This window comes from Eleutherodactylus coqui, chromosome 13, assembly GCF_035609145.1.
Source record: "Eleutherodactylus coqui strain aEleCoq1 chromosome 13, aEleCoq1.hap1, whole genome shotgun sequence".
In the NCBI taxonomy this organism is placed as follows: Eukaryota; Metazoa; Chordata; class Amphibia; order Anura; family Eleutherodactylidae; genus Eleutherodactylus; species Eleutherodactylus coqui.
This window is the reverse complement of record NC_089849.1, coordinates 93,702,469-93,728,995: the sequence shown is the minus strand read 5'-3', so window position 1 is coordinate 93,728,995 and position 26,527 is coordinate 93,702,469. Positions and strand designations below refer to the sequence as shown.

At 45.0% G+C, this 26,527-nt stretch overlaps 1 protein-coding gene across 2 annotated transcripts; it reads left to right on the top strand.

The window, feature by feature from the left end:
• Positions 1-3,471: 3,471 nt before the first annotated feature.
• On the top strand, positions 3,472-26,527 carry TRIM16 (tripartite motif containing 16). Of its 2 annotated transcripts, none has more exons than XM_066588077.1 (6): positions 3,472-3,569; positions 12,352-12,447; positions 14,076-14,309; positions 16,688-16,859; positions 21,390-21,485; positions 24,989-26,527. In XM_066588077.1, the coding sequence occupies exons 2-6, from the start codon at positions 12,367-12,369 to the stop codon at positions 25,762-25,764; spliced, it is 1,359 nt and encodes a 452-aa protein (XP_066444174.1). In that variant the 5' UTR covers positions 3,472-3,569; positions 12,352-12,366; the 3' UTR covers positions 25,765-26,527. The 2 variants fall into 2 exon arrangements, with proteins under 2 accessions (XP_066444174.1, XP_066444173.1); XM_066588076.1 differs by lacking the exon at positions 3,472-3,569 and adding an exon at positions 3,583-4,411.

Sequence of the window (26,527 nt, the reverse complement as noted above, 5' to 3'; positions counted from 1 at the left end):
CGAGCATCCCGAACACCCTAATATTCGCACGAGCATCAAGCTCGGACGAGTACGTTCGCTCATCTCTATTTATGAAGTGTTTTTACTCATGAATTTATATATGATTTTTGTATATCTATGCTGTTATTTATGGACTCACTATTGCTATATTTATTTATTACATGTATTCACGGATTTATTAGACTCATTCATCTATTTTGTAGATTAATTCTTTTTTTTGTTTTTTCTTTAATTTTTCTATTTTTTTTTCTGCTCTGTTTCTCCTGTTTTTTTCCTTGGTCACATGGTAAATGTGATTGTAACAATTACACATTCCAGCATTATCTGATGAAGAGGCATGTGCCCTAATTAGCTGATATCAAAAATGAAAGAATTCGGTTTGAAGCCTTGACTGCTATCTGTTTATTTCACGGTCAAACAAGCCGCGCTAGATCCTGGCGTTTTCTTATCTCTTCTTGACTTAAGGCCCATAAACACGTAACAATTAGAGATAAGCGAGCACCCAAATGCTCGGGTCCGCGTTATTCAAGTCGAGCTTTTCGTAAAATTCGAGAGCCCTACTCGAGTAACGAACCCCATTGACTACAATGGGAGACTCGAGCATTTCTGTATGTGGGACGCCGGGTCCCGAGCCTTTTTTCCCCCCTAGGTTCGTTCTCTCTCTCCCCAGCCAGCCAAAAAATTTGCCAATGACGCGCGCTGCGGCGGGGAGGGGCCAAAACAGGCACGTCAGCCATAATTGTATTGTCTAAATGCGAGGCATTGTGCACGTTTTGTTCACTTTTTGTTTGTCACTCATTTACAGCCAGAATAAAAATCATTGCTGGTTCACTGACTTCTTGTTACGTCTGAACACTCCATGCTCCGTGTTTCAATGTGAGAAGTGAATGAGGAGTTCGCGATTCCCAGCAGTGATCTGCCTGTCTGACCATTCTTCACGAGCGCGAACGTATAGCGGTGACGTCACTCACTTGTGCGCTTGTTCAAGTAAAAGGGGCATAAGATGAGTCGCGCTCTACAGAGTGTAACCATGGACGGGAGCAGTAGGGTTTTGGAGGATAGGGTCGGTGCGGTGAGAAGCAACAGATACTCATGGCAGATACTTTGGCATTTAGGATGTGAGTGAAGTAACCCGGTCATTTTAGTGGGACTCCTGTGATGTAAATAAGGACCTAACATAGTGAGCTACACAACTGTCCATTGTTATACTCCGTTCAGTTAACCCCTATGTTTCCACAATACGCCTTTTTACTGACCTAACCAACAGCTATATCGCCGTGAGAAAATCTGTGCAATCTCACTGTATTTTCTCGCAGCGATATCACGATTTTGTGTCGCTACAATGTTGTGTGACTTTGTAGCTCTCTTTTGCCGGGATTTTCTGAGGGTCTTGAAATATAAGCCCTACTCCCCAAATAATCCCTCGCTGCAACAAAAAAAAAAACACAATACATCACCTAAGAGGCGCTGTCGGCTCTGCTGCGCATCTCCTCGGCAGCACTGGCAGACTTGCTTGTAGTTTTCAAACAGCACTTCCTGGTCAGGGGCTCAAAATCCCCGCCTCCAGGAAGAGCTGGCTCTGATTGGTTCTCGAGTGCCGTGGCTCAGCCTATTAGAGCCAGAGCTTGATGAAGCAATCACAGCCATCGAATTGAATGTCTGTGATTGGTTCATTGAGCACTGCAGTGAATGGCTGAGCCGCGGCACTTGAGAACCAATCAGAGCCTATGTTCTAATAGGCTGCTGTTATAAGTAATGCAGTGTGTTATCCTAGTGATTGAATGATCGGATCTTCAAGACTCCTTCAGGGACTAAAAAATTATATTAAAAAAGTTCAATAAAGTTTAATTCAAGGAACAAAATACGTATCACAGGAAGGGAAATATAAAAACAAGCAATCACTGAAAACGGCCATATACTTACTAACACAGGAGGGCAAACGTGTGCACCAACCTCGCATTTAGGGCTTATTCAGACGGTCGTATATCAGCCGTGTATTCACGCCGGCCGATATACGGCGTCTCTCTCTGCAGGGGGAGGAGGCTGGAAGAGCCGGGAGCAGTGCTCTGAGCTCCCGCCCCCTCTCCACCCCCTCTCTGCCCCTCTGCACTATTTGCAATGGGAGGGGGCGGGGCTAAGTTCCTGAAATGATTCTTTTCCGCTTGTGGATAAAAAAATTGCAGCATGCTCCATTTTCCTGCGGATTTCACCCAGGCGGTTTCCATTGAAGTCAATGGAAGCCGTCCGACCCGTGGCCCATCCTCAATTGACATTGCGTACGGGCCACAGATTCCGCGGAAAAAGCAGGAGTTAAAAAGAAAAATCTGTACTGCGAATGTCCAACGGCGAGCCGTGCGGACCATCCACAGTACAGAAAAGCAGAAGAAAATACAGGTACGCACAGATGCTGGCCAGGCACAGGGTCGGATTCCGCTGCGGGCTCACGAATGCAGAATCCAACCTGCCCTTGTGCATGCGGCCAGCTGTAAAAACACCTGTATGGGCTCCTGCCCACGGCCAGATATTTGGTGCGGAATTTGCGGTGATCGTCCGCACCACAGATCCGCAGCAAATGGCACCCATAACATGCTATGGGAAATCCATACTTCCTCCACACCTGCGGAAACCAATTGTGGTTACTGTAAGTGGAGGAAAAATCGCCTCCGGGTTCCACGGCAATAACCCTCCATAGCATGCTATGGAAAAATAATTCCTCATGCACACGGGTGGAAACCAATTGCGGTTTCTGCTCGAGGATGAAAAATCACAGCATGCTCACATTTTCTTGCGATTCTCACATGGACGGCTTCCATTGCAGATGGGCCGTGGATTCTGCGGGAAAAGCAGGAGTTTAACAAAAAAATCTGTACTGCGCATGTCCGACGGAGAGCCATGTGGACCATCCACAGTATAGATGAAGATCAAAGGCAGGTACCCGCAAACACTGGGCAGATTCCATGCAGGATTCCCCATGCAGAATCCGTGAATGCCCATGTGCATTCGGCCTTAAAGTAACTGCAACCAGGGGTCTCCGTTCCAGCTTTTCTGCAATCCCCTCTCTGTTGTTAGGTACAGAGCTTCCTTAGTAATAAGGACACAGTGACATTTCCATAGCAACAGGTGGAGAAGCTATTGTAACTAGCGGCACCCCTGCACTTAAAGGCTGCAGGCTGACAGATCTACAGTCACTGTGATAACGATCTTCGCAAGCTCTGCCTCTCCTACTGTTTAAGCATGTGGGTGTGTGTCTGTTTATGCACATATTACACTCACACACATTATAGTGGCATTACTAAGCATTCACTCAGAACGTCTCTGCATGCCTGAATCATTCTGGCAAATCAGAGGGGCGGGCATTCAGATACTGGCTCCCTGCTGATTGGACCAGAGCCAGTGCAATGTAGCATGGGAAGTCAGGACATGAACTACTGACGGAATGCGAGGCTTGTTACACGCCCCTCCCTGAAAAGTGGATTGCAAACAGCAGAGCAACACAAAAATGAGGAAGAGGGTCTGAAAATCAGAATTTACAGACATGAAACGGGGTGCAAACAGCAGCAGTTGTGCGGGTAAGGACACCCTGGGGTATTGTAGAAAACTAGTTGAAAGCTTACGAAAACTTTAAGGAGAATTCTGCAAATGCCGAAAATACCCAGATGATATTAGCATGCTCCGTGACCTCGCTCTTGCAATCCAGGCACATGCCTAAAACTTTCACAGTGGCTTGCCAGGAGAACAACAGTCATACGTAATTATCTGTTTCCTCCCCGGCTTTCCTGGCACGCGAGTAGTTAAACGCCTCTGGCTCAGTTACTCAGGCAGGTGTGGCTCCCTGTAAACCTGATAGTCTGTTTCTGAGACTGCAGAAAAGTTAGTAACTCAAGCTTGCAGCTTCTTGAACATGGCTGACACAGTAGTGAATTCCAAACCTGTCTCCAAAAGCCAGAGCTGGGGAGAAATCTCATCTATGGCCGAAGGTGAGGAGGACAAGGTGGCCAAGACATCTAAAAGACACTCAACAGCAGAACTGCAACCGCTGACTATTACTGGTTCGGCATCGTCAGAACATATAAATGATCCTTCCACAGAGAAGATTAAGGAGGACACAAGCGATGAGGTTTGGTGTGACTTCTGCTTGGAGACCAAGGTGAAAGCTGTTAAGACGTGTCTTACTTGTATGGTCAACTACTGCACTACTCATGTCAGACCCCACCTTGATAACCCCAAGCTGCACACTCATCAGCTGGTGCATCCTGTGAATGATGCCGCCTTGAGATCCTGCAGCTCCCATAATAAACCATTGGAGTGGTTCTGTAAAGAGCACTTGATATGCATTTGCGAGGATTGTGCCACGGGAGACCACAAAGACCACAATCCAATCCCATGTGCGAAGGCAAGGAAGCAGGTGGAGGTAAGATATAAACCCATTTCTAGTCTATAAAGTGACTATACATATGGGGGTACATTTACAAAGAGTTTTATGCCAGTTTCTGGTGTGTTTAAAAATAAAAAAGTAGCACATTTTTGTATAAGTGGGTATTTATGCAAAAAGTTATGACTTCTCCTTTTTGGAAACCATGGCCGGGGCTTGTCAGGAGGGTGTGTGGCCATCCCAGACCAACAGAAACTGGTGTATATTATACCAGTAATGTATGTAAGGTCGGACCTGGCATAGATTTCTGATAAGGCACCCGGAGCTGCCAGGATGCGCTGAATACATGGAGATGACCGCGCCTCTTCATATATTAAGCGCATCCTGTGCCGGAGGAAATTATACTCTGCCTAGTGTCGGAAATGCCAGGCTTGGTAAATGTCCCTGATAGATCATTGCTTTCAATATATGCCACATTCATAATTTTAAGAATATAAAGTTTTTGTCCGTTCCCCGTATCGGCATAATGCAGTGCTCAGTAAGGCACTTTTCACGCGGCCGAGAAGATTGCACGAAATTTATGTTGAGAAACGCACAAATATGCACCCCGTTATATTGAATGGGGTCATACACATTAGCATTATCAGTTGTTTTTTTTTGCACCGTATTGCATGGAAAAAAAAATCGTGGCATGTCCCATCTCGGCGCATTCCCTCAGAACACGTCGCCCATTGTTTTCAATGGTGCCGGCAAAGCATTGCAAGGCGTGCGAGGTGCCCAGAGTGCGATGTTTCCCATTAAAAACAATGGGGAGCACTCCGCGATACTCCGCTCCGGCTAGAAGCCGCGGCAGAGGATTGCTGCTTCCCTGCAGTGATGTGAGGCGTTTTTTACACAAAATCAGTGGGAAAATCGCAGCCTGATATTGCGCTTGCCTGTGTGAAATTGGCCTAAGGCTGCATTCACACATGCAGATGTTCAGAGCCAAAACCAGGAGTGGGCCAAAAAAAGGAGGCGTTGTGCCCGTCCTTTTATTCTTTCTTTCTTTGTGAACCCTACCTAGTTTTGGCTGAAAAAAATGTACCCTAAGGCTCGGGTCACGGGGCTTATTCAGACGACCGTATATCGGCTGGGTTTTCATGCCTGGCCGATATACAGCGTCCCTCTCTGCATGGGGAGGAGGCTGGAAGAGTCGGGAGCAGTGCTCTGAGCTCCTGCCTCTCTCCGCTATTTGCAATGAGAGGAGGCAGGGAGGAGCTAAATTCCAAAACGTAGCTACGTCCCCACCACCTCCCACCAGAGGGTGAAGAGGGGGCGGGAGCTCAGTACACTGCTCCCAGCTCTTCCAGCTTCCTCCCCTTGCAGAGAGGGACACCGTATATCGGCTGGGCATGAAAACCCAGCTGATAAACGGTCGTCTGAATAAGCCCTTAGCCGCAGGTTTTGGAGCGGTTTCGCCGTCGGCATTCCGCTGCGGCTTTCTCTCCCCATAGAGAGGAAAAAGCCTGCTGCGAAAAGAGAAAAAATTGAATTTCGTACCGCATGTCAGCTTTTGTGCAGTTTGGCCGCAGCGTGTGGACGAGATTTTGCAAAATCTCGTCCACTTTGCTGGCTAGTCCCGGGACTAGGAGCCACGGGCAGCATTGCCTGCAGACTTTCTGCACGGCACTTCCGCCCTGTGTGAACCCAGCCCAAGGGTATGTCCACATGTAGCTGAAATGCTGCGAAGTTTCCACAGCAGAAGATTCCACATCAAATTCTGCAGTATTTACCCATAATAAATATGTGTCAAAATCCTCATTGTAACCCGGAATCGCCTGCATACCTCCCAGATGATTTAACATTTACAGCGCTCACCTCACAATACTTCGCTCCCCACCGCTCGTCACCCGGCGGCCTCTAGGCGCTGGTCAGGTGATGCAACTTCCAAATCACCTGCCTAGCGACTCAATGTGGATACACGGCCGATTCCGTGACATAATCCGCACTGATGAGGAGTTTGACACTGTTTTTCAGGCAGACATTCTGCAACAATTGTGCTATGTGTGAGCGTATTACTGATGTTTAATTCCCCATATCAGAAAGGTGTCATTGGTGCTCTAATGCAAAAAGGGGCGGCAGCATGGATGGAAATGAGATAAAAAGGAAGAAATGCGGCACCTAGCTGGGTAAGGGCTCATGCCCACGACTATGTTTTCATTGCGTACCATGCATGTGTTGCCCAGATACGTGATACGTGGTGAATGCAGTCAATGAAGCTCAATGGACTCTCATTGATCCACGCACATGAGCGTGTGGATACGTACGAGAAATAGATGGCAGCATGCTCTATTCCTCTGCGTACCACGCAGCGTGAGCCCTATACATTTGTATAGGCTGTGTATGAAACGCTGTCCATGCACAATACCCGGCATATGGGTGGCATACACAACCCATTATGAAACAGATCGGGGGAACAAAAAAAAAAAAAGCACACTGTGCATGACCGCAGGCATGTGCCATACGCAATCTACAAATACAGGTAAAACACTGTGGGGTGACCCGCAGCGCCTGACCGATACGGTCGTAGACATGAAGCCATCCAAGTGGTCTGTCTGCATCAACGCACCAAGCCATAAACAAAGTTTTAGACAGAAGTTCCACACCAGTTATAATAAACATTCCGCAGCACTTTATAACACAGGAGGGTACAGATGTGTTCAGCAGGCACATGCCCGGCACAACACGGCAGCTGTTTGTATAATGTGTCGAAGGTTTGTTACTTTACACTATTCGCGGAGCCCATGACTGCTGGGCTACACAATATCTATGTAGCCACAACGGGCAAGATAAGGCTTGCTACATCTGTGCACTGAGTAATAAACTTCAACAATTGAAACAAGAGAGGTGAAACCCGGTTCACAAGAGCTTACAATCTACGGGATGTGGATTTCAAAACGGGCACCACCAATGGGTCCATAGCGGTGCCAGAACTGGATTGACATGTCACTTGAGGCTGAGCGTTGTGTGACCTAAAACACCCCATCATGTATCCTGTCCCGGTGTGTGTGGAGCGGCAGCCATGGCCAGGCTGGTAACATTCCTTAAAGGGGGTTTCCAATCATTAGTGCTGTGGGGTCAAGAGAATAATTAAGCAGCGGTGATGTGGGCTGTTTAGGGACATCGCAAGGCCTTTTGGCCAGGTGATGTCGACTGTCAGATGCCATGGCGGCGGTCAGGCCAAGGTGAGTATTTCTTTTATATAGTTTTGGGCATAGGGATGGGAGAGGTGGGGGGTCTACTCTGAATGGTGTTGGATTGTTGAAAGATCTTCATCTGCATTCAGTGAATGATCACTGCTCTTACGTGAAAGCGCAAGAGCAATGATTGTTGGGACGACTCTAGGGCATTTACAGCTGCCGTGAATTAATGCCTGCGTCACGCCTTTATAGATTGCCTGTCAAAATCCGGTATAATGTAATACTGTGGTATTACATTATACTGTATGAGGGATCGAACGATCGTAAGTTCAGTAAAAAAAACTAAAAAAAACAAACTTTTACCTATAATAACTTTTTAAAAATGAAAACCCATTTGGCATCCCCGCATTGATAAAAGTGTGATCTATCCAAGTAACTCATTGTTCACTGTGTGAGGGGGAAGCAAAATACACAATGCCAAAATTGCGCCTTCGTGGTCATGCAGTCTAAAAAATGTAATAAAAAGTGATCAAAAAGTCACACAAACCCCCAAATGATGCCAATAGGAAATACAGGACATACCCACAAAAAAAGTGAGCCCTCACACAACTATGTCGCCTGAAGTATAAAGTTATGGCTGTTAGAAGATGGCAGCAGAAAATAAAATATCTTTGGAAAAAAAATATTTTTTTAAATGCAGTAGAGCAAAAGTAAAACTATATAATTTGGGGTCATCACAATCCTACGGACCCATAGAATAGATTTATCACATCACTTTTGCCACAGTGTGGAGACCGTAGAAACAAGACACCCAAATCCCTCCTCCCAAGGATGTCGGAATTGGGAATTTGAAAAATACAACCTGTCCTGCTAGAACAAGCCCTCCGGGAAAAGTAAAGAAGCTATGATTATTCTGAAGGTGAGCTAAAATCAAAAGTGGGGAGGAGAAGGGGAAAATAGGGCAGAGTCCTTAAGGGGTTAAACACCATACACCCAGCAAATCATAGGTTTGGGCCCTGGGAACTAGGAAGAAGGGTGGATTTATTTATGTGCATTGCCCATTAAATGCATGAAAAAACAGGCTTTAGGATGATGTAACCGGATCTATAATGTTTATGATAGTCATGGTTTACTATTACAGTAGTTACAATGACCTAGAGAGCGCTCTGCAGCACTGTCCACGACCTTTGTAACCAGATGCCTCATATAGTGTTAAAGACCAGTGTTTCCCAAACTCTGGTCCTCCTGGACCCCAACAGATCATGTACTCAGGATTCGCTCAGACATTATCACAGTTGGTGTTACTGTAGGATATCCTGAAAACATGGCCTGTGGGGGTCTGTGAGGACTACAGCTTGGGAAGCCCTGCTCTAGACGATCGGGATCTGTGGCATGAGTACAGGCATTTCATAGAAACCTAGAAGATTGACAGCAGACAAAGCCCCCCGGTCCATCTAGTCTGCCCTTGTGGTATTCCTCTCTTATGATAAACCAGTGTTTATCCCAGACAGCTGAAGTCACTTATTGCTGATTTTCCTTCCAAGCATCTACTATTTATACAATGAAATAATATTTCCTGGCATTGATCCTGTCCCACCTCGCTCCCCCAAGGAATCTCAGATTATGCCGCCTTGTTCTAGTGTTTAGCTTCCTAATAAACATAGTTCCCTCCTGAATCTTTTAAGGGCTCTTTCACACAGGCGATGTGATTCTGAGCCGCGCAACGCAGACCAAAATCGCATGAATGAGAGGCAGCCACGACCAAGTCATGGCTGCATCTCTCGTTTTGTCGCCCGTTTAGATGGCAGGTGCTGCGGCGCATATACGCCTCAGCTCAGAATACCGTCGGGCAGGGAGAGAGAGTTAGCTATTGTGCTAATCTCCAGCCCCCTCCCTTTGCCGGCAATGGGGTGGAGAGGGGTAGGGAAGGGGTAAGACGTTTAGCGGAGCCTCTGCTAAAATCCCTCCCACCTCCCTTTTCCAGCACAATCAAGCCACTTTCAATTCTGCGTCATGTTAGACATGGGGGTTTTGGTGCAGAATTTTCTTGACAGTGGAAAATTCTGCTGCGTGTTGTGGAATAATTGCACTTGTGTGAAAGGCAAGAAGTAGTCCGCTGGATTCCTGCAGCATGGGCTTGGACAGTGGGGGAGCAGCGCAGAGGGCAAGTATGATACTCATGTCCCTAGATTCAGTGTTTCAACTTCTATTAGCCCATAAATTTAGTCTATAGAGTTCACTGGTGTTGAGTTTCCCTTTAAATCTGCAGCATGTCAATTTATGCTGTGCAATTCCATCTCTTTGGGTGTATATAATGAGGTTCTTCAGCAGCTGAGGTATATAATGATAATCTGCAGCAGTTGAGCTGTGCATAAGGGCTCATTCACATGACCGTATGCGTAAAACACTGTGGGATCGCTCAACATTTTACCCGTCTGCGTGAGCCGGCTATTGCCACATGTGGTAGTGAGAGTGCATGACTGTATCTCACGCACGTGGTCATGCACAAAGTGACTTTTATCGGGTTGTTTTTTTTTTTTGTTTTTTTTTAAATATTTCTGGCTCTGTATGTATGCCCTGACTAACTCGCCACTAATTCTCTTACTTCCCGGTGTCGTACGAACATGAAATTTGGCACAACCATTCTTTAGGTCCTAAATAGGAAAAGTAAAGGGGTCACAACTCGATTATTCAATACTAATTGCAAGAGTAAGTACACCCCTATGTAATGTAATTTCCTGGTATCATACAATTGTGAAATTGGGCGTGAGCATTCTTTAGGTCCTAAATGAGAAGAGTGGAAAGGGTGGCACATTCTGCAGATTGACATCGGTACATGCAGCCTGAGGAGAATTTACCACCCCTCTATGTGTATACATATTTTATTCCTCAGTTCCTCTGAAGTAACACGACTTCCTAATTAAATTTTCCACGTGAACAACACATAAACAGCTGTATCAAATTAACTCGGGCAAAGCCGGGTATATGAGCTTCTATGTACATATAGCTAAGCTTGTCCCTTTTAAGAGACCCAGCACTCCTCTTGTGTGCAAATCATGCATAAAAATTCCATTCCATAATTTGATTAACTCCTCGATAAGTATATTAGTCATGATACCAGGTTGGGATGACGATCACGTTGGGCCAGAAAACTGTGTGTACATAGTAAAGTGTAACATTGCTTGTTGCTGCTGATAACACCAGCGCACGAGCCAGATCAGCGTGTTCCAAGTGACGACAATGATCTTTTATAAGACCTTCTTCTTTGCAAAATTTTGTGTGGTTGTCACACTTAGGCCCAATGTCCACGGGCGGATTTGATTTGCAGAATCCGCGTGGGGCACCTGTGCAGAAGATCTGCAGTTCAAGTTGTCCATGGAGAAGCACGGGCGTCCGTGCTTTTTTAAAATTTTGTATATTTATGCTAAAATAAAGATGAGACTGAATTTCTCATTTTGATAAATATAACTTGTATAGTTGTGGATTACAGGGTGCATACGCCGACTGTCTTCGTTGGTGTTGGCAGGTAATTTTTTTTCCCTTTGCTTTTTTTTTTATACAGTCATACCTTGGCTTGCGAGCTTCTTGACTTGCTAGCAGGCTCTCTCTCCCGAATTTTTGCTCTGATTTAAGAGCAAAAACTCAGGTTACAAGCCTCCTTCTGCACCCCACCAGAGATAGTGCACGCCACTGTTTCTGGGAATCTCACACTGACTCGGGGGAGGGGTGTGTGTGTCTAATACTCACCCCCCACCGGCGTTCTGGTCCACGCGATGGCCTGCGGTGCTGCTGCAGGCTGCCTCATCCTTCTCAAAACCAAGCGAGCATTTGTTTCTGAATAAATTTGTTCTTGAATACCCCGCCTCCAGCAAGCTAATGCTCTGATTGGTTAATCCAGCGCTGGCTTTCATTGGCTGACACAGCACTGGATTAACCAATCACAGCCATTTTTGTTTAAAATATTGGGGCATACCAATCCCCTCTTTTGAGGAGGTCTGGAACGTATTAATAGCGTTTCAATTCATTTCAATGGGGAAATAGATTTGACTTCTGAGTGTTTTGGGTTAAAGCTCCGTCACGGAATGAATTAAACTCTTAAGCCAAGGCACTGCTATATATGTATTTTTATTTTATTCTGTAACTTTTTTTTACATTTTTTTTAAACTTCTTATTCTTTTCCTATCTATATCTCTCATGACATCCTATTAGGCCTCTGGGGGTCATTCACATGGTGTTTTTTTTTTTTTTCCAATTTTTTTTATTTGTATACGTTTCCACTGTAGCTGTGGCATGTATAGGAGCCCTAGAAACAGGGAAAAACATCTACCTGTAGTGACATCAGTCACTAACAGCTGATCAGGGTCTGATAGAACCCTGCAGCTCTGCTGTAACAGGGGGCACCGAGTCGCATAGTGGAAATAATACTTCCACTTCCACTTTTTAGTATATAGTGCTCATTGAGCACTATGTAGCTTGAAAAGGAGAAGGCAAGAATAGTTAAAAATAGCTTTTCCTTTCTCCTCCGGATCCTTGGCTGTGGACATAACCATCTTCTGCTTGATTGCAGGAGCAGATGCTTTAATTCCATGCCGTACATTTGCACTCCGCCGGGATTAAAGCCCAGGACCAAACGCCATATATTAACTACACTTGGTCATTAAGGGGTTAATGAATATTCTTTAATATTTTGTAAGTTATTTGTATCGTGGATTATAGGAAACTTCGTTGTGTGCATTATATTCTAGAACATTCTGCATGCAATGACTAATGTATAATGGCTATCCTCTTTCACGCCTGCAGGCAGAAGTTCAGGAGATGGTCACAGAATACGAGTGGAAGCTGAAATGTGCAGAGAATGCCATAGTCAAGCTGGAGGCGAACACCACGTCCATACAGGTAGGAAAAGATGACCTCACAAGAGTGGACAACCAACGTATCACATCTTGGAAGACTAGGCTATAAAATACCAGAGCTTCTGCATTGCTGATACAAACCTTTGGCAGTTCTGCGGTAACCTCCATTTTTAAAGGGTTGTACAGCATTAGAAATATGATTGCTTTTCCCCCCAAAACACACCTGTCCGTGGGCTGTCTGGTAATTTAACTGAACTGAAGTGAATAAGGGCTACGATGCCACTCGCCTCCCATGAACAGCTATGGGGGTGTTTTTGGAAGAAGCCAATCACCTTTTATAATTCTGTACAACCTTTCTAAGTCTTAGACTAGAACTGCTTTATTGCACCTCTTATCATTGACGATCTAGCTGTAGTTCTGGGAGAGGCTACACGTTCTAACCGTATGGGTAATTATCTCCTAAGGAACAAATGATAGCCCATAGTGTTTTCAGTCTCCTATAATGTGTGTAATCCAACCTCCTGGTTGGCAGGGGCGTAGGTCTTGCAATTTGGCCAGCCCGGAAATGTTGGAGCTGGTATTATCCTCCTGTTTGGGTGACTCTTCTTAAAGGCTCATAAATATGGCCATGTTAATGGATTCCTGTTTTATAGATCAGTAATTAGGCACCCGTACAAATCTATAGGTCCATTTTGTACCTTTTTAATTTCATGAGGAGGAATAAATTATTCCTATGGATAGTAGGTTCCATCACAAGTTTTTCTCTCCTAAAATCATTGCTGGACTGACCTATAAACTGCATTTCCCCGAAAATAGGACCTACCCCTAAAATAAGTCCTACCCTGATTTTCAGGGGAGCGTGTATGTGGGGGAGGGTGGTCTGAAATATAAGCACTACCCTGAAAATAAGCCCTAGCTACACTACATTAAAAAAACCCCAAACATTACCTAGCAGGCGCCGTCCGGGTCCCTCTTGTTGCTCTCTGGAGCCCCAGCGTTCTTGCTTCAATCATCACCGTCAACAGAAGATCGCTTGTTGGTAACGAGGTTTGTAACCCCCTGTCTCCAGCAAGTGATGACTGTGATTGGTTCATCGAGTGCTGCATTGATTGGCCCAGCCGTGGCGCTCGAGAACCAATTGGAGCCATCACTTGCTGGAGGTGGAGTTTACCAGCAAGCGATCTTCTGTCGGCGGCTGAGGATTGAAGCAAGAGCTCCTTAGTTGAACGGGAGGGACCCGGGCGGCTCCTGCTAGGTAAGTATGATAAGACATGCCCCGAAAATAAGACCTAGTGCCTCTTTTGGGGCAAAAATTAATATGACAGGGTTTTATCTTCAGGGAAACACAGTATGTGTAATGTATGCCAGAAAACTACTTTGGCTCCTAGCTGGCATAGGTGCATGGAGGAGCCTAGCTGTGCCTAATATATGAAGAGGGGTGCGTCCCTACACGTATTGGGTACATTGTATATCGATGGGGGATAATATGAAGAGAGGTGTATGGAACACAGGTCTTTATAAATCTGCCCCATAGTCTTTAACCCCCTCTTGTTCAGCCTGCTGTTGCCTGGCAGCTCCACAGAGGAGGTTACACAGTACTGCAATATGTATAGACACGTTACCCCTTGAAGTTGCCAATATTGGAGCCCTTCTCCTTTTCTGCAATCACAGAACTCTGTTGCGGAGGCCAAACAAGCTACAGACCTCCAGTTTAAAGAACTTCACGATGCAGTCAAGAAGGCTCATTCCAAAGTGCTGGAGTTCCTGGAACAGCGAGAGAAAGCGGCTATCAACCAGTCCATTGGTATTAAGACGCACCTCAAGCAGAAATGCAAGGAGCTTATGAAGATTAAAGCCAAAGTGGAAAGCATTGCAAATTACTCAAGCGACTTCTGTTTCATTCAGGTATGAAAAGCAATGAGCATGGGCTATATTATTCTGGACACATTGCATCCTATTCCCAATCATTGTCTTACAGATTCGTTAAAAAGTGGTACATTAATTTAAAGGAATGCTGCCATCCAATAGGTGGCGCTGCAGAGGAGCCAGAGGAGCATGCATGGCCTTATAAGTCTCCTCACTCGCCTCTCAGGTGTCTTCACCCTTCTGGGTGTTCTTCTTGGTGAGAGACTATGCCATTCCTTGATCCACTCACCCCCTAGGTGTCTCCACACACTTTTTGGGTGATCCCCTTAAGGAGAGGCGACGCCCCTCTTGACCCACATCCTATTTAGTTAAATGCTATAATGTGAAATTAATATCGTTGTCCAGTTATGAGTTATTGATGGCCATTAATAGGAGATCGGCAGTGGTCTGCCTCTTGGGATCCCCACCGATCAGCTTTTTGTTGGTAAGAGATAATGCATTGCAGTACTTCTGTATTGCAATGCATTATCATAGTGATCTGAGCTCTTCTGCTTTAAGTTCCCTACATGTACAAAATTAATTTAAAAAAAAAAAAATTAGCGAACTTTTCCTTTTTGTATAACAAAAATAAAAAAAAACATACATTGAACACAATATTTATCCTATGCGACAAAAACTGTAAGGGCTCCTTCACACCAGCGACCGCCATGAGAAAATTGCCTCAAAATCGCAGTTTTGTTCAGTCGATTTTTGACCATCAGCGATGCTTTACCTTGTGAAAAATCACAAATCGCATCACTGACGCATGCGCAAAAGTCAATAAGCGTTTCTAATGTTAAAAATGCATTTCAAATCTCGCAGCATTGCAAAACCTCGTAAACGGGAATGGAACCATTGAAAATCATTGGTTTCATAATTCTGTCTTTTCACTCACTCTCACATCACGCGACTATCTCGGCGGTGTGAAGGCAGCCGGACAGGAGGAAAAACTAATGAGAAAATGAGCCAAAATGCTTATTTTGTCTTTCAAACAAAACCATAAAAGTGATCAGAAAAGCCGTATGTACCCCAATATGGTGCAATTATAAACTACAGCTCATCGTTCCAAAAAGCAAACCCTCACGGAGGTCCATGGAAAAACAAAAAGTTATGAGACATCGCAATGGGAGGGGGTGGGATCTTAGCAACTAGTCCCCACTCCGTCCCGCCCACTCCCATTGCAAACAGCCGGCAAGGGGCGAAGAGGAGGGAAGGGGGTGGGAGTTTAGCGGACTCGCTGCTAAACTCCCTCCCACCTCCCTTCTCCGGCAGCTAACATAGGCTCCCATAGGAGTATATGGGAGCCGCCGCTGTATTCTGGCTGGAAGCTAGTTACAGAACTGTATTTTCCAGCTGGGGTGAAAACGGGCAGCCAAAATGCACACCGTATGGACTTTCTTTGCTGTTCGGATGTTTTCTTGCATCGGTAATACGCCCATCTGGACTGATGCATTGGAAACCAATGCCTCAATGGGTAGCGTATATCGGCCGACAGTAAAAAGAGCCCTAACGCTGTTAAAAAAAAAAGCAGAATTTGATTTTTATTTTATTTTTTCATTTTCCCTTTATCCTCCAAAAGAAATGAATAAGTTGTATGATGCCATAAGCCCTTTTATGGACGGCTTTATTGACCGAAAAATAAAGTTATGGCTTTTGAAAACTGGAGCTGAAAACATCATTGTGTCCCTATGGCCAAAATAGACCGTGTACTTAAAGGGTTAATGGGTCAGAACTGGAGAACCCCTTTAACATTGTACTTCTGGGAGAGCTGGATGACAGACTAATATGACCAATCTTACCCTAGTCCCTTGGCTTCTCAGATCCTGATCTCATACCCCATATCCTATCGTCAATAAGCAGATTTTGCATTTAGTGCCGATGAACACGAGGTCCCATCTGCCGCAGACTTTTACCCAACTTTCCCCAGAAACAACCATTCTATTTAGTTATTTCTTAGTTCTAGCTAATAGCTTGGCAGAACTAAAGGCAAACTCTGTATAAAATATGTGGTTTCTAACCAGTACCACCTACAAATTATATTTGTCTTTTTCAAAGCCACCTGGTGGTCATTTGTGGCACTACAATTCTGGTTTTAGAATTTTTAGACTTTCTTTGTCTCATTAAATGATTTTGCGACACATGGAAGACCTAATTGAGAACTGATGTAAATGATGAAAGGTCCCTTAAAGACATTATGTGCTGTGGATATGTTGCTGCATCTTGTTCATAGGAGTCAAGCATGCTGCTCTGAATATCCTGCTTGTAATGAATGCTGCTGGGTCGTTCTACAGCTTCTTAGTTTTCATTTGTTTCATCCATATTTGATTAATCATGACAATTCTTATAACCTTTCTGGAAATGTCATTCCTTGTATGCAGGAATATTGTGAATTTAAGAAGGCTACCGGGGACGACACCCTCCCCAGCGTCTACATCGGACTTATAGACAAGCTGTCGGGCATCAAGAAGGTAGTGAGTGATTCAACCCAGAAGGTCATTGTTGACCTGCAGACCTCCTACACTAACAATCTTCAGGAGTTTGCCAAGGAGGGTAAGTACCCCGGCCCCTGGGGTCTATGGGGTGTAAATGCGCATACACCAGTGTAAATCCGGCCCAAGGCCTGAGTCACGTGAGCGTGTGTGTATTTCCGCTGTGTTTCTGCGTGCATTTTGGCATTTTTCACTGTACTCTTTTGAGTGTGCGAGTTGTGCGCACAGAAAAAAAACCGCACATACCCATGCGCTCAGCCATTGCGATGGCCAATTAGTTTAATGACACTGAGTCGTGTTTTTTTTGCGTGCGACTAATTTGTGCACACAAGATATGCACTTGTGAATGTACCCATTGAAATAAATGGGTTCTATTTTTTGCGTATTGTGCGGGCAAAATTTTTGCGCTCAAATACGCCCGTGTGACACAGACCGAACAGTTCAGCTTAGCTCCAATATTCAGTCTGGGAGTTGTAGTGTTTCTACTGCTGTACAGCGTGTGCTATAAACACTACAAAGGACAATACTGTATATAGATCCTGAGCAAGCAGGGGGCGGTAGTGAGCTGTGATCATGAAGGCTGAGATGCAGGAAACCCATAGAACGGGTTTATTGTCCTCTCCGCACTCTGGGCTGTTGTATTCAGTTTGGTGAAGCTGCCCTTTAAATCCCCAAACAAATGGTGACGAATAGGGGCGACGAGCCGATCCTTGTTTGAACAAGCGAGTGACCTCATCGCTGGCTCATTGGCTCGGACAGCCGGTAAAGATACAGCGTTGGCTCGTTCACACGAGAAATCGTTCAGTTGTTCGGTCATTCACACGACGAACGATAAGTGAACGGGCCGACAATTTTTATGCCTGCAGAAAGTGAACAACAAGTGAAAAGTGAACTATTTTCGGTTGTTGGCTTGTGCGTTGCGCTCACTTTCGTGCGTTGCGCTCACTTTCGCGCGTTGAAACATATATATTTTTTTTTTACTTTTTTTTTTGTTGTTGTTTTTACCAATAATCGTTCCATCCAAAAGCACCTTACTTACTACTTGCAGCGCCGGAGCTCGGAGCGCACGGTGCAGGCAAGTAAATATTTACACTGGAATTTACATTGTAATGACCTTGAAGATCAACAGCCGTCCGGTGTTTGAGGAGGCTGCGGGGTTCAGATTGGTGCTGTAGACTCCTCCCCGCACTGTAGATATTGTAGCGGTAGTGACTGATATTGTAGCACACAAGGACAACCAGATAGACCCTCGCTGGCCGGACGCTCTCTAGTAACTGAGGATTCTGGACAGCCTAGAAGGCCAGCTTTAGGCCACTTTCACATCTGCGCTGGGACTTCTGCTCAGAGGTTCCGGCACAAAATACCGGAAGAAAAAGCGCTGCACGCAACTTTCTTACGGCAAAATGCTGGACAGCCGAGCAGAAACCCAACGGACGCCATTATAGTCAGTGGGGACTCTTCGGCGCTGTTTGGTTCTGTCATAAGACGGATCCGTTCGGCCAGGGGATCCCCCTTTCCTGTTCCCATAATGGAGCAGGAAAACGGAAGCACCGCAGATGTGACAGCAGCGTTAGTCCGTTCTCTGCCCGCCACTTGTGACATCAGTGGGTTTGACAGATACGGACGGATGGCAGATGGCTGTCCAAAAGTTCATGTGTTGTGCGGGATTCCTTTGGCTGACTGTTGTAGTTGTGTAAGCCGACCACCGCCACACTAGATGGTCTGGGGGTTCTCGACTGGCGGGTGTAAATCACTGGGCACTGGGACTGGTTTAACAAGTCTATTTATTATGACTGGTCCCTCATGGTGGGAGATGAGATGGTGAAACAGAAAATCGATAATGCCACATGATGCCGAATAGCTCTCTTACTTGCTTCACAACCACTTCATCCCACTTGGTTGCTGCTGACCAGGACATGTGACTGCTGCAGCCAATCACTGGCTCTACATGGTCACTATTGTGGCCAGTGATTGGCTGCAGCTGTCACATGACCTTATCAGCAGCAACCAGGAAGGACGAAGTGGTTGTGACCCAGCTTTAAGTTGTTCAAAAACGCCTTTAACCGTTTAGTGACTAGTCTATTTGTGCCTTAAAGGGGTTGTCCCGTGATAAGAAGTGGGGTTATACACTTCTGTATGGCCATATTAATGCACTTTGTAATATACATCGTGCATTAAATATGAGCCATACAGAAGTTATACACTTACCACCTCCGGTGCTGGCGCCCCCGTCTCCATGGCGCCGACCAAAGCTGCCTTCTGCCGGGATTAGATGCGCTTGCGCTGTCTGCCTTCTTCTGTCCGGCTCCGGCGTGCTCGCGCTGCAGAGGTCTTCTGCGCATGCCAATATTTAATGCACGATGTATATTACAAAGTGCATTAATATGGCCATACAGAAGTGTATAACCCCACTTGCTGCCGTGGGACAACCCCTTTAAGGGCACAGAGTGATTTGCATCATCACAATGTAAGAGACCTAACTCACTGACATAGATGTATGAGGGCTTTTTTTTGGCAGAAGTTGTATATTTTAATGGCCCAATTCTGGGGTACATATAATGTTTTGTATTATTTTTATTTCGTTTTTTTGGAGGGGGGGGGGGGGGCAGATGGAAAAAAAACACATGCAGAAATTTCCCCTTTGTTTTGGGGGTTTGTTTTTGCAGCGTTCACCATTCGGTAAATATACCATGATGACTTATTTGCTCAGCACGATTACTGCGATACCAAGGATATACAGATTTTTCAACAAATAATTTTTTACTACTTTTGCACAATAAAATCACGTTTTTTAAAGAAAACCAATTGAATCTGCATCGCCGCATTATAAGATCAATAGCATTTTTATTTTTCCAGCAACGTTGCTGTGAAGGGCTTGTCTTGTGGGAAGAATTGTGGCTTTTATTGCTACTAGATTGAGGTACATGGGACTTTTTGATTAGTTTTTAGTGCATTTTTTGGGGAGGTATTTTTGTTGCTTTTTATAAACTTTTTAATTATTTTATCCATTTAAAATGGTTTTGTTTTTATGGGGGAAAAAAATATATATTTTATTTTTTCTTTAAATGTTAAAATTTATTGTATTTTCTAGACACAATTTTTTTTTTTAGTCCCTGAAAGGAACTTGAGGATGTGATTGTTCGATCACCAGTATAGTACACTGCATTACTTATGTAGTGCATTGTACTGCAGCCTGTTAGACTCTGCAGGAAGTGAGGCTTAATAGGCTGAGTCACATGGCAAACATGGAGGCCTTTATCAGGCTTCTGACTTCCAAGCCCATTAGTGAGGCCAGTAAACAGACGCATTGCAATCTCCAACTTGGAACAACGGTATACAGTAGTTACTGCTGATTTTGAACAGCAGCACATAAACAAACATAAAAGGCTCCCAAGCGGAGGTCAGTAAGACAACCACAGGACTGAGGATTTTTAATGGGAATTGCAAAATGCCTTTAGCACAATTATTTTTATCTACAAGAGGAATTGCCATAATTGAAGACAGAATGTGTCCCATGAGGCCACCTTGTGGTCATTAGTGGTGCTACACTTAGCTTTTTTTTTTTTTTTTAATTTGCATTGGCTCGATAGCAAAAATAATCAGAGAAAAACGATCAGTGACTGATAAAATATATATTGCACATTTTTTTTATAGGTGATGAGATCAAATGGGTGTTTTTACACTGGCAAATGTTCTCTTGCATGGACGCTGCGAGATGTAAAATTCACAGCGTGTTCTATTTTCATGAGTGTCTCGAATGAGAATAGAGCATGCAGACGTGCGGTGTCCTACACGGACAGTGTGTTTGTGTCCTGTGCAATGTGAGTCGAGCCTGAGGATGTCGAGCATGACTCGCCCTCGGTTGTGTGAATGCCCCCTCTTTACACATGATAGAAATTGTGCAGCATTTACAGTAGAAGCCTCCATTGAGTTTATTTCTAAATCTCCATCACACAGTGCGGAAAACTGTCACAATATAAAACTGCACATCAGAACTACCGTGTTTCCCCAAAAATAAGACCATGTCTTTTACCTCAAAAGAGACACTAGGTCTTATTTTCAGGGGGTGTCTTATTTTACTTAGCACCCGTAGTCTAGGTCCCTCCTGCTGGTCTCCGAAGTTCCTTTGCTCCACCGCATATCCTGCACTCTCCGGCCGCTGACAGAACGTCACTTCCTGGTTGCAAGTTTATAAATCCCGCCTCCAGGAAGCGATGGCTCTGATTGGCTGAGTAGCGCTCACTGAACCGATCAGAGCAATTGCTTCCTGGAGGCGGAATTTATGAATCCGGCAACCAGGAAGTAATCTTCTGTTGTCGGCCAAGGAGCTACTGATTGAACTTCGGAGAGCAGTGGGAGAGACCCAGATGGCGCCTTCTACGTAATATATTCATTTTCTCTTTTTTTTTCTAATGTAGTCTAGCTAGGGCTTATTTTCAGAGTAGGGCTTATATTTAAAGTCTCCCCCAAATAGGCAAAAATTGGGGTAGGACTAATTTGCGAGAAGAAACACGATAACTATATCACAGTGTATCAGTTTTATCTGGAGTGTTTCAATTTTTATTTTTATACTTTTTTTTTTTTTTTGCAGAGGATGTAGGGATAAAGACCATGGTGTCGGCGATCGTTTCAAAGAACCACAAGATAACGGCTCCCGATCCCTCAACTCGAGAAGACTTTCTGAAATGTAAGTGCGCTGATGTGCTACAACGTCCTAGAAACCAGTGAAGGTTCAGCTTCTGGATGTGAGGAAAGTTTCACAAAGTTTTAAAATATTCATGAACAAGTACAAAAAAACCCAATGTCTGGACTCCCCAGCGTTTCGCAGGCCGCACTCCTTGTAATGGGAGGCTGGGGCCTGGATATGAACTAGTAGAAGTGGAAGGAGGGCATCTGAATTGCACCCTTGGGACCCCCACCCCTGAATGCAGAGGACATGCATGTCTTCATTTCACTGACTTCTAGCCCATCTGTAGTGGAAGTTTCCCACAAGGCCTTGTAGTTGTACCTGTACCCTGCAGGTCTATGGAGGTCAGGCGCTCTCGTTATCATGATCGCTACACAAGCATCTTTGAGTTTTCTGGTGTTACTTGTCAGTTTGCGGACTTTTGTGGCGCGGCTCTACTGTTGGTTTTACGACCTCATAAAGCAGCGCTGCAGCAGTTTCTGAATAAACACTATATAGAGTCTCGCTGCCTATCTGTCATTGGCCCTGAAGCCAAAGACAAGGGAAAGCACGAAGCAAGGCAAAGGACTTATGTCAGGACTGGAAGGGGTCCAAATGGCAGAAAGCCACTGTCTTAAGCAGATTAAGGGCTCTTTCACACCAGCATATTTGTGAAGACTATTGTGTGCGCAGTTTTTTCCCATGCAATACTCAGTGAATAGAACCCATTGATTTCAATTGCTTTGTTTTATTTGAGCGTTTTTTTTGGACATTTTTAAAATTAATTTTTTAAGCCCAAAAATCAATGCAATTCTGTCCGTTTTTTTTTATTACACGCATAAGGCCCGAATGCACGCGGCCGGGTTGGATGTTCAGCGGAATCCCACCCTGTGCCCAGCCAGGGACCCCTGCGTCCCTGTCCGGATTCTTATCTGTGCTGCGGATGTGCCGGCCAGCGCCTATGCACAGTACAGATAATGCTGCGCTGTCACTAGGCGATGACGTAGATCCTGCGGCCTTTGCACAATTATGATTGCGGAAGGGTTGCAGCTTGGGACCGCTTCTATTGAAGCTGTCCACACAGAGTCCGGCTCAAAATCGAGCATGCTTCGATTTTTTTTTTTAATTCTCCCCCCGTGAGCGGAAAATTGCAATTGATTTCCGCTCGTGGGCATGAAAACCCGCTTTTGCATTACATGCTTATGGCAGGTATTTGCTGTGGCACCCACTCCAGATTCTGCAATGCAAATCCGTCCGTGTGCATCGGTCCTAAATGCGTTTACACATTTGCACGAGTAAAAAGATTGTCGTTGGCAGAAAGACTCGAGACAACAGTGTATTTCAGCCCATAAATACCCTGCATTTTCATGGACCGAAATACGTATACGCCCGTGTGAATGCACCCTAATACTCATGAAATAGGTCAGGGACGCGCCAGGTGAATAATGTAATATTATAAAACCAATCGGTGTAAACTCACCCGGTGCCTGACGGGGAAATCAGCCTGATAAACCTGATGTCCAGAGAGGCTTTGAACAAGTTCTTTTAATCCCACATCCGCGGCAAGACGGAGAGCAGCAAAAAGGAATTCAGCAAACAAGCACCAGCGGGTGCTTGATAAACCGCAATAATAAAAAGAAAAAAAGTAATTGTGGGACGGGAGGGGCGTTCCCTACACCTCCGGTTTCTCTCCTTGGAGCAACCTTGATTGCTGCTTTTGAAAGCTTATGGAAGCATGTGAGTAGACTATATAAATACCTGCTGTGTTGTACTTGTATGTATGTTTATTTTGGAGCTTGAAAAAGGCGATTGCATTCGCCGAAACGCGTCGCTCTTATTTATGTAAATAAATGTAATTATATTTACAACCTTCGCCTTTTATCCCGACGAGCACAAAAGCAGCTTTTTTTTCTTTTTATTATTACCCTAATACTCATGTGCGTGGCGTGGTTGAGCCCCTGCGCCCTCACATAACCTGACAATACCATCAGATTCCCAACAAATATGGCACATAAAGCCCCATCTCCCCAGCGCCATATTGGGCTAAATTAAACCCCCTAGGGGTCACTGCACTTACATTGCAGGGGAAATAGGTCTCCATTGCAGAACAGGTGTGATGGGAGGAAACACTTGATAAAAATGGAAACGTTTCATGTTATATAGCAGGCTAGTATAGTTCTGTTATTTAAGCTTAATTAGTAGAAGACCACTCTGCTGTATATATTATTAAGAGTTGATTAATATTGCATAGAGTGGGGTGGTAAGAAGACCTTTCCCAAACTGTGCCTAGACCTTGTACTGTATGAAGGGGATTGTCCACTAGAGATGAGCGAGCACCCAAATGCTCGGGTCCGCATTATTCGAGTCGAGCTTTTCGTAAAATTCGAGAGCTCTACTTGAGTAATGAACCCCATTGGCTGCAATAGGAGACTCGAGCATTTTTGTATGTGGGACGTCGGGTCCCGAGCTTTTTTTTTCTCTCTCCTCTCTCCCCCCCCCCTCTCCACAAACAAATTTGCCAATGACACACGCTGTGCCGCGGCAGGGAGGGGCTAAAACAGGCACATCGTGGCGGGGAGGAGCCAAAGACTGGGGCGAGGACGAAGACGGCTTGATGCTCCTTAGAGTAACGAGCACCATCGAGTACGCTAATACTCGAACGAGCATCAAGTTTGGCAGAGTATGTTCGCTCAACTCTATTGTCCACCTTTTCACACAGTGTTGCCTTTTGGTCCACAATCCTGTGCTGATGAATATCCTTATATCATCAGTTAGATTTTTTTTTTCTGGTACACTGCTACAAATCAACTACATAGACACAATCTACAATTCTGGTTTCTTCCACCCGCCACTAGAGGGAGCTCAGATCATAACATGGCCTGAGCTTAAGGGGAGCTGTGTGACTACAGGGAGAAGAGGGACCACAAGGAGGGGCACAGAAGGGAGGCCACACTGATCTTGTGGGGTGCAGAAGGGGGTGCACCCTGATAATAAAGAGGACACAGAAGGGGAATTAGTACTTGTCGTGGGTGCTTTGGGTTAAATATAAGGGCATGTACACATGTTAGCGTTTTTTTTAATGTTGAGATTCACACCAAAAACTGCGTCAAAATCCACAACAGAGGTGAAATGCGGATCAATGGCAAAATTAATGTGGATTTTGGTGCAGAAATTGACGACCATTTTTTGCAACTTTGCTAAGTGTGTTCACAAGGCAGAATTCGCCTTGGACTTCTCCATGACTAATTCCGCTTCAAGAAATCTGAAGCTTTTTGGCATAGATCCACATGCGTACTTTGCCCTGTCAATGGCTCCATGAGACTTTAGCTCCGTCCTGACAAAAGCCAGAGTTAGATAAAATGAGGTCCTATAAGATCCATCAGTAACAATTGGCCTACTTGCTGATCGATTCCAATCAGCAAGCCTTACATGATCAACCAACTGAGTTCGTGAAAAAAACATGACTGGTTGTCGTGAGTTTATATAAAACTTCATCCTTCTCTTTTATGTTTGTGTGACTACAGATAAATCAAGCGTTACCCTGGACCCGGTGACCGCTCACTACTTCCTGAGGTTATTGCAGCACAACCGTAAAGTGAACAACGCTTCTCCTTGGCAACAGTCTTACCCAGAACACCCGGAGAGGTTTGAGCACTGGCGCCAGGTTCTAAGCGAAGAAAGCTTTTACATGGGTCGCCACTACTTCGAGGTTGAGTTCAAAGGGGAAGTCATCTACATTGGCGTTACCTACAAGTGTATTGACAGGAAGGGGTCGGAGAGTAACAGCACCATAACTGGAAATGACTTCTCATGGACCCTTAAGTGGAATGGTAAAGACTTTTCCGCCTGGCACAGTGATGTGGAGACCCCACTAAAGGCAGAGAAGTTTTCAAGGATTGGAGTCTATATAAATTACCAGAGAGGCACCGTGGCATTTTATGGTGTCAAGGAAGCCATGAAGCTCTTACACAGGTTTGAGGACACCTTTTCGGAACCCCTCTATGCTGCCTTTTGGCTTCCCAAAAAGGAAAGCTCCGTGACCATTATTAGTCCAGATGACATGTCCCAAGCTGTGCCAAGCATGGACACCAAGACGTTGACTGATGCTCCCCAGGAGGCCATCTTGTTGACTACTACAAAGACAGAAGTCTTGGTCAATACCACAATTCAGACCATAGAGGTGAAGACCAGTAACGGCCAAGAAGACATAGATGCTCTCAAGTCATCATTGTCTTCTTTCATAGAGTCCAATGGAAAGTCAGAGGAAGGCTTCCCCAACACTAAAGTCACTACAGTTTAAAACTCATTCTCCATCCTGGAACTTTCCAAGATTCTTCTAGATTAAGAACTATGTGGATTTGCATTGTACTGTAGCAATACAAATCTGGAAGTCATAGAAACATTAGAGACCATTAGATGTACAACGTGGGCAGCGCCGCCTATCAGTGCCTGGATACACCGGCGTTAGAGTGGAAGCTGCTGCTCCGACCGCTGTGTAGAGGCCCGTGCTTGTAATTGCAGGAGTGGCTCTCATTGAAATTAATGGTACCGCAGCCTGCAATTACAAGCACAACTCCCATTGATTTCAATGAGAGCTGTGCCTGCAATTACAAGCAATGGCCACTACACAAGGGTCGGAGCAGCAGCTTCCCCTCCGACGCTGGTGTTTCCTGGCACTGCCAGCCACCGCTTCCTGGATAACACTTTTGAGTTTCTCTGCTATAGAATACTGTAAAAATACTAACATTAACCCCTTTCCTACCCTAAACCATTAAAGATGCATACATTAATCCTTTCATTGCCCCGAGACCTGCAGGGATGATGATGGCACTAATTTCTTTACTGTCCTGACCCAGAAACATTAATGGGACCACTCGGCTGTAGTGCCTGGGCTACCAGGGATGCTGATATTCACCCCTTCACTGCCCTTGACTTACAAGGATTGTGTCATTGAAATACAGTCCATTCTCTAGGTTGGTTATTGTAAGGCAGGAGATTTATATATGGTTTTGTGGCAATATATTTGGAAAAACTTGTGCATTTAAAGCCTATGGACACCTTCA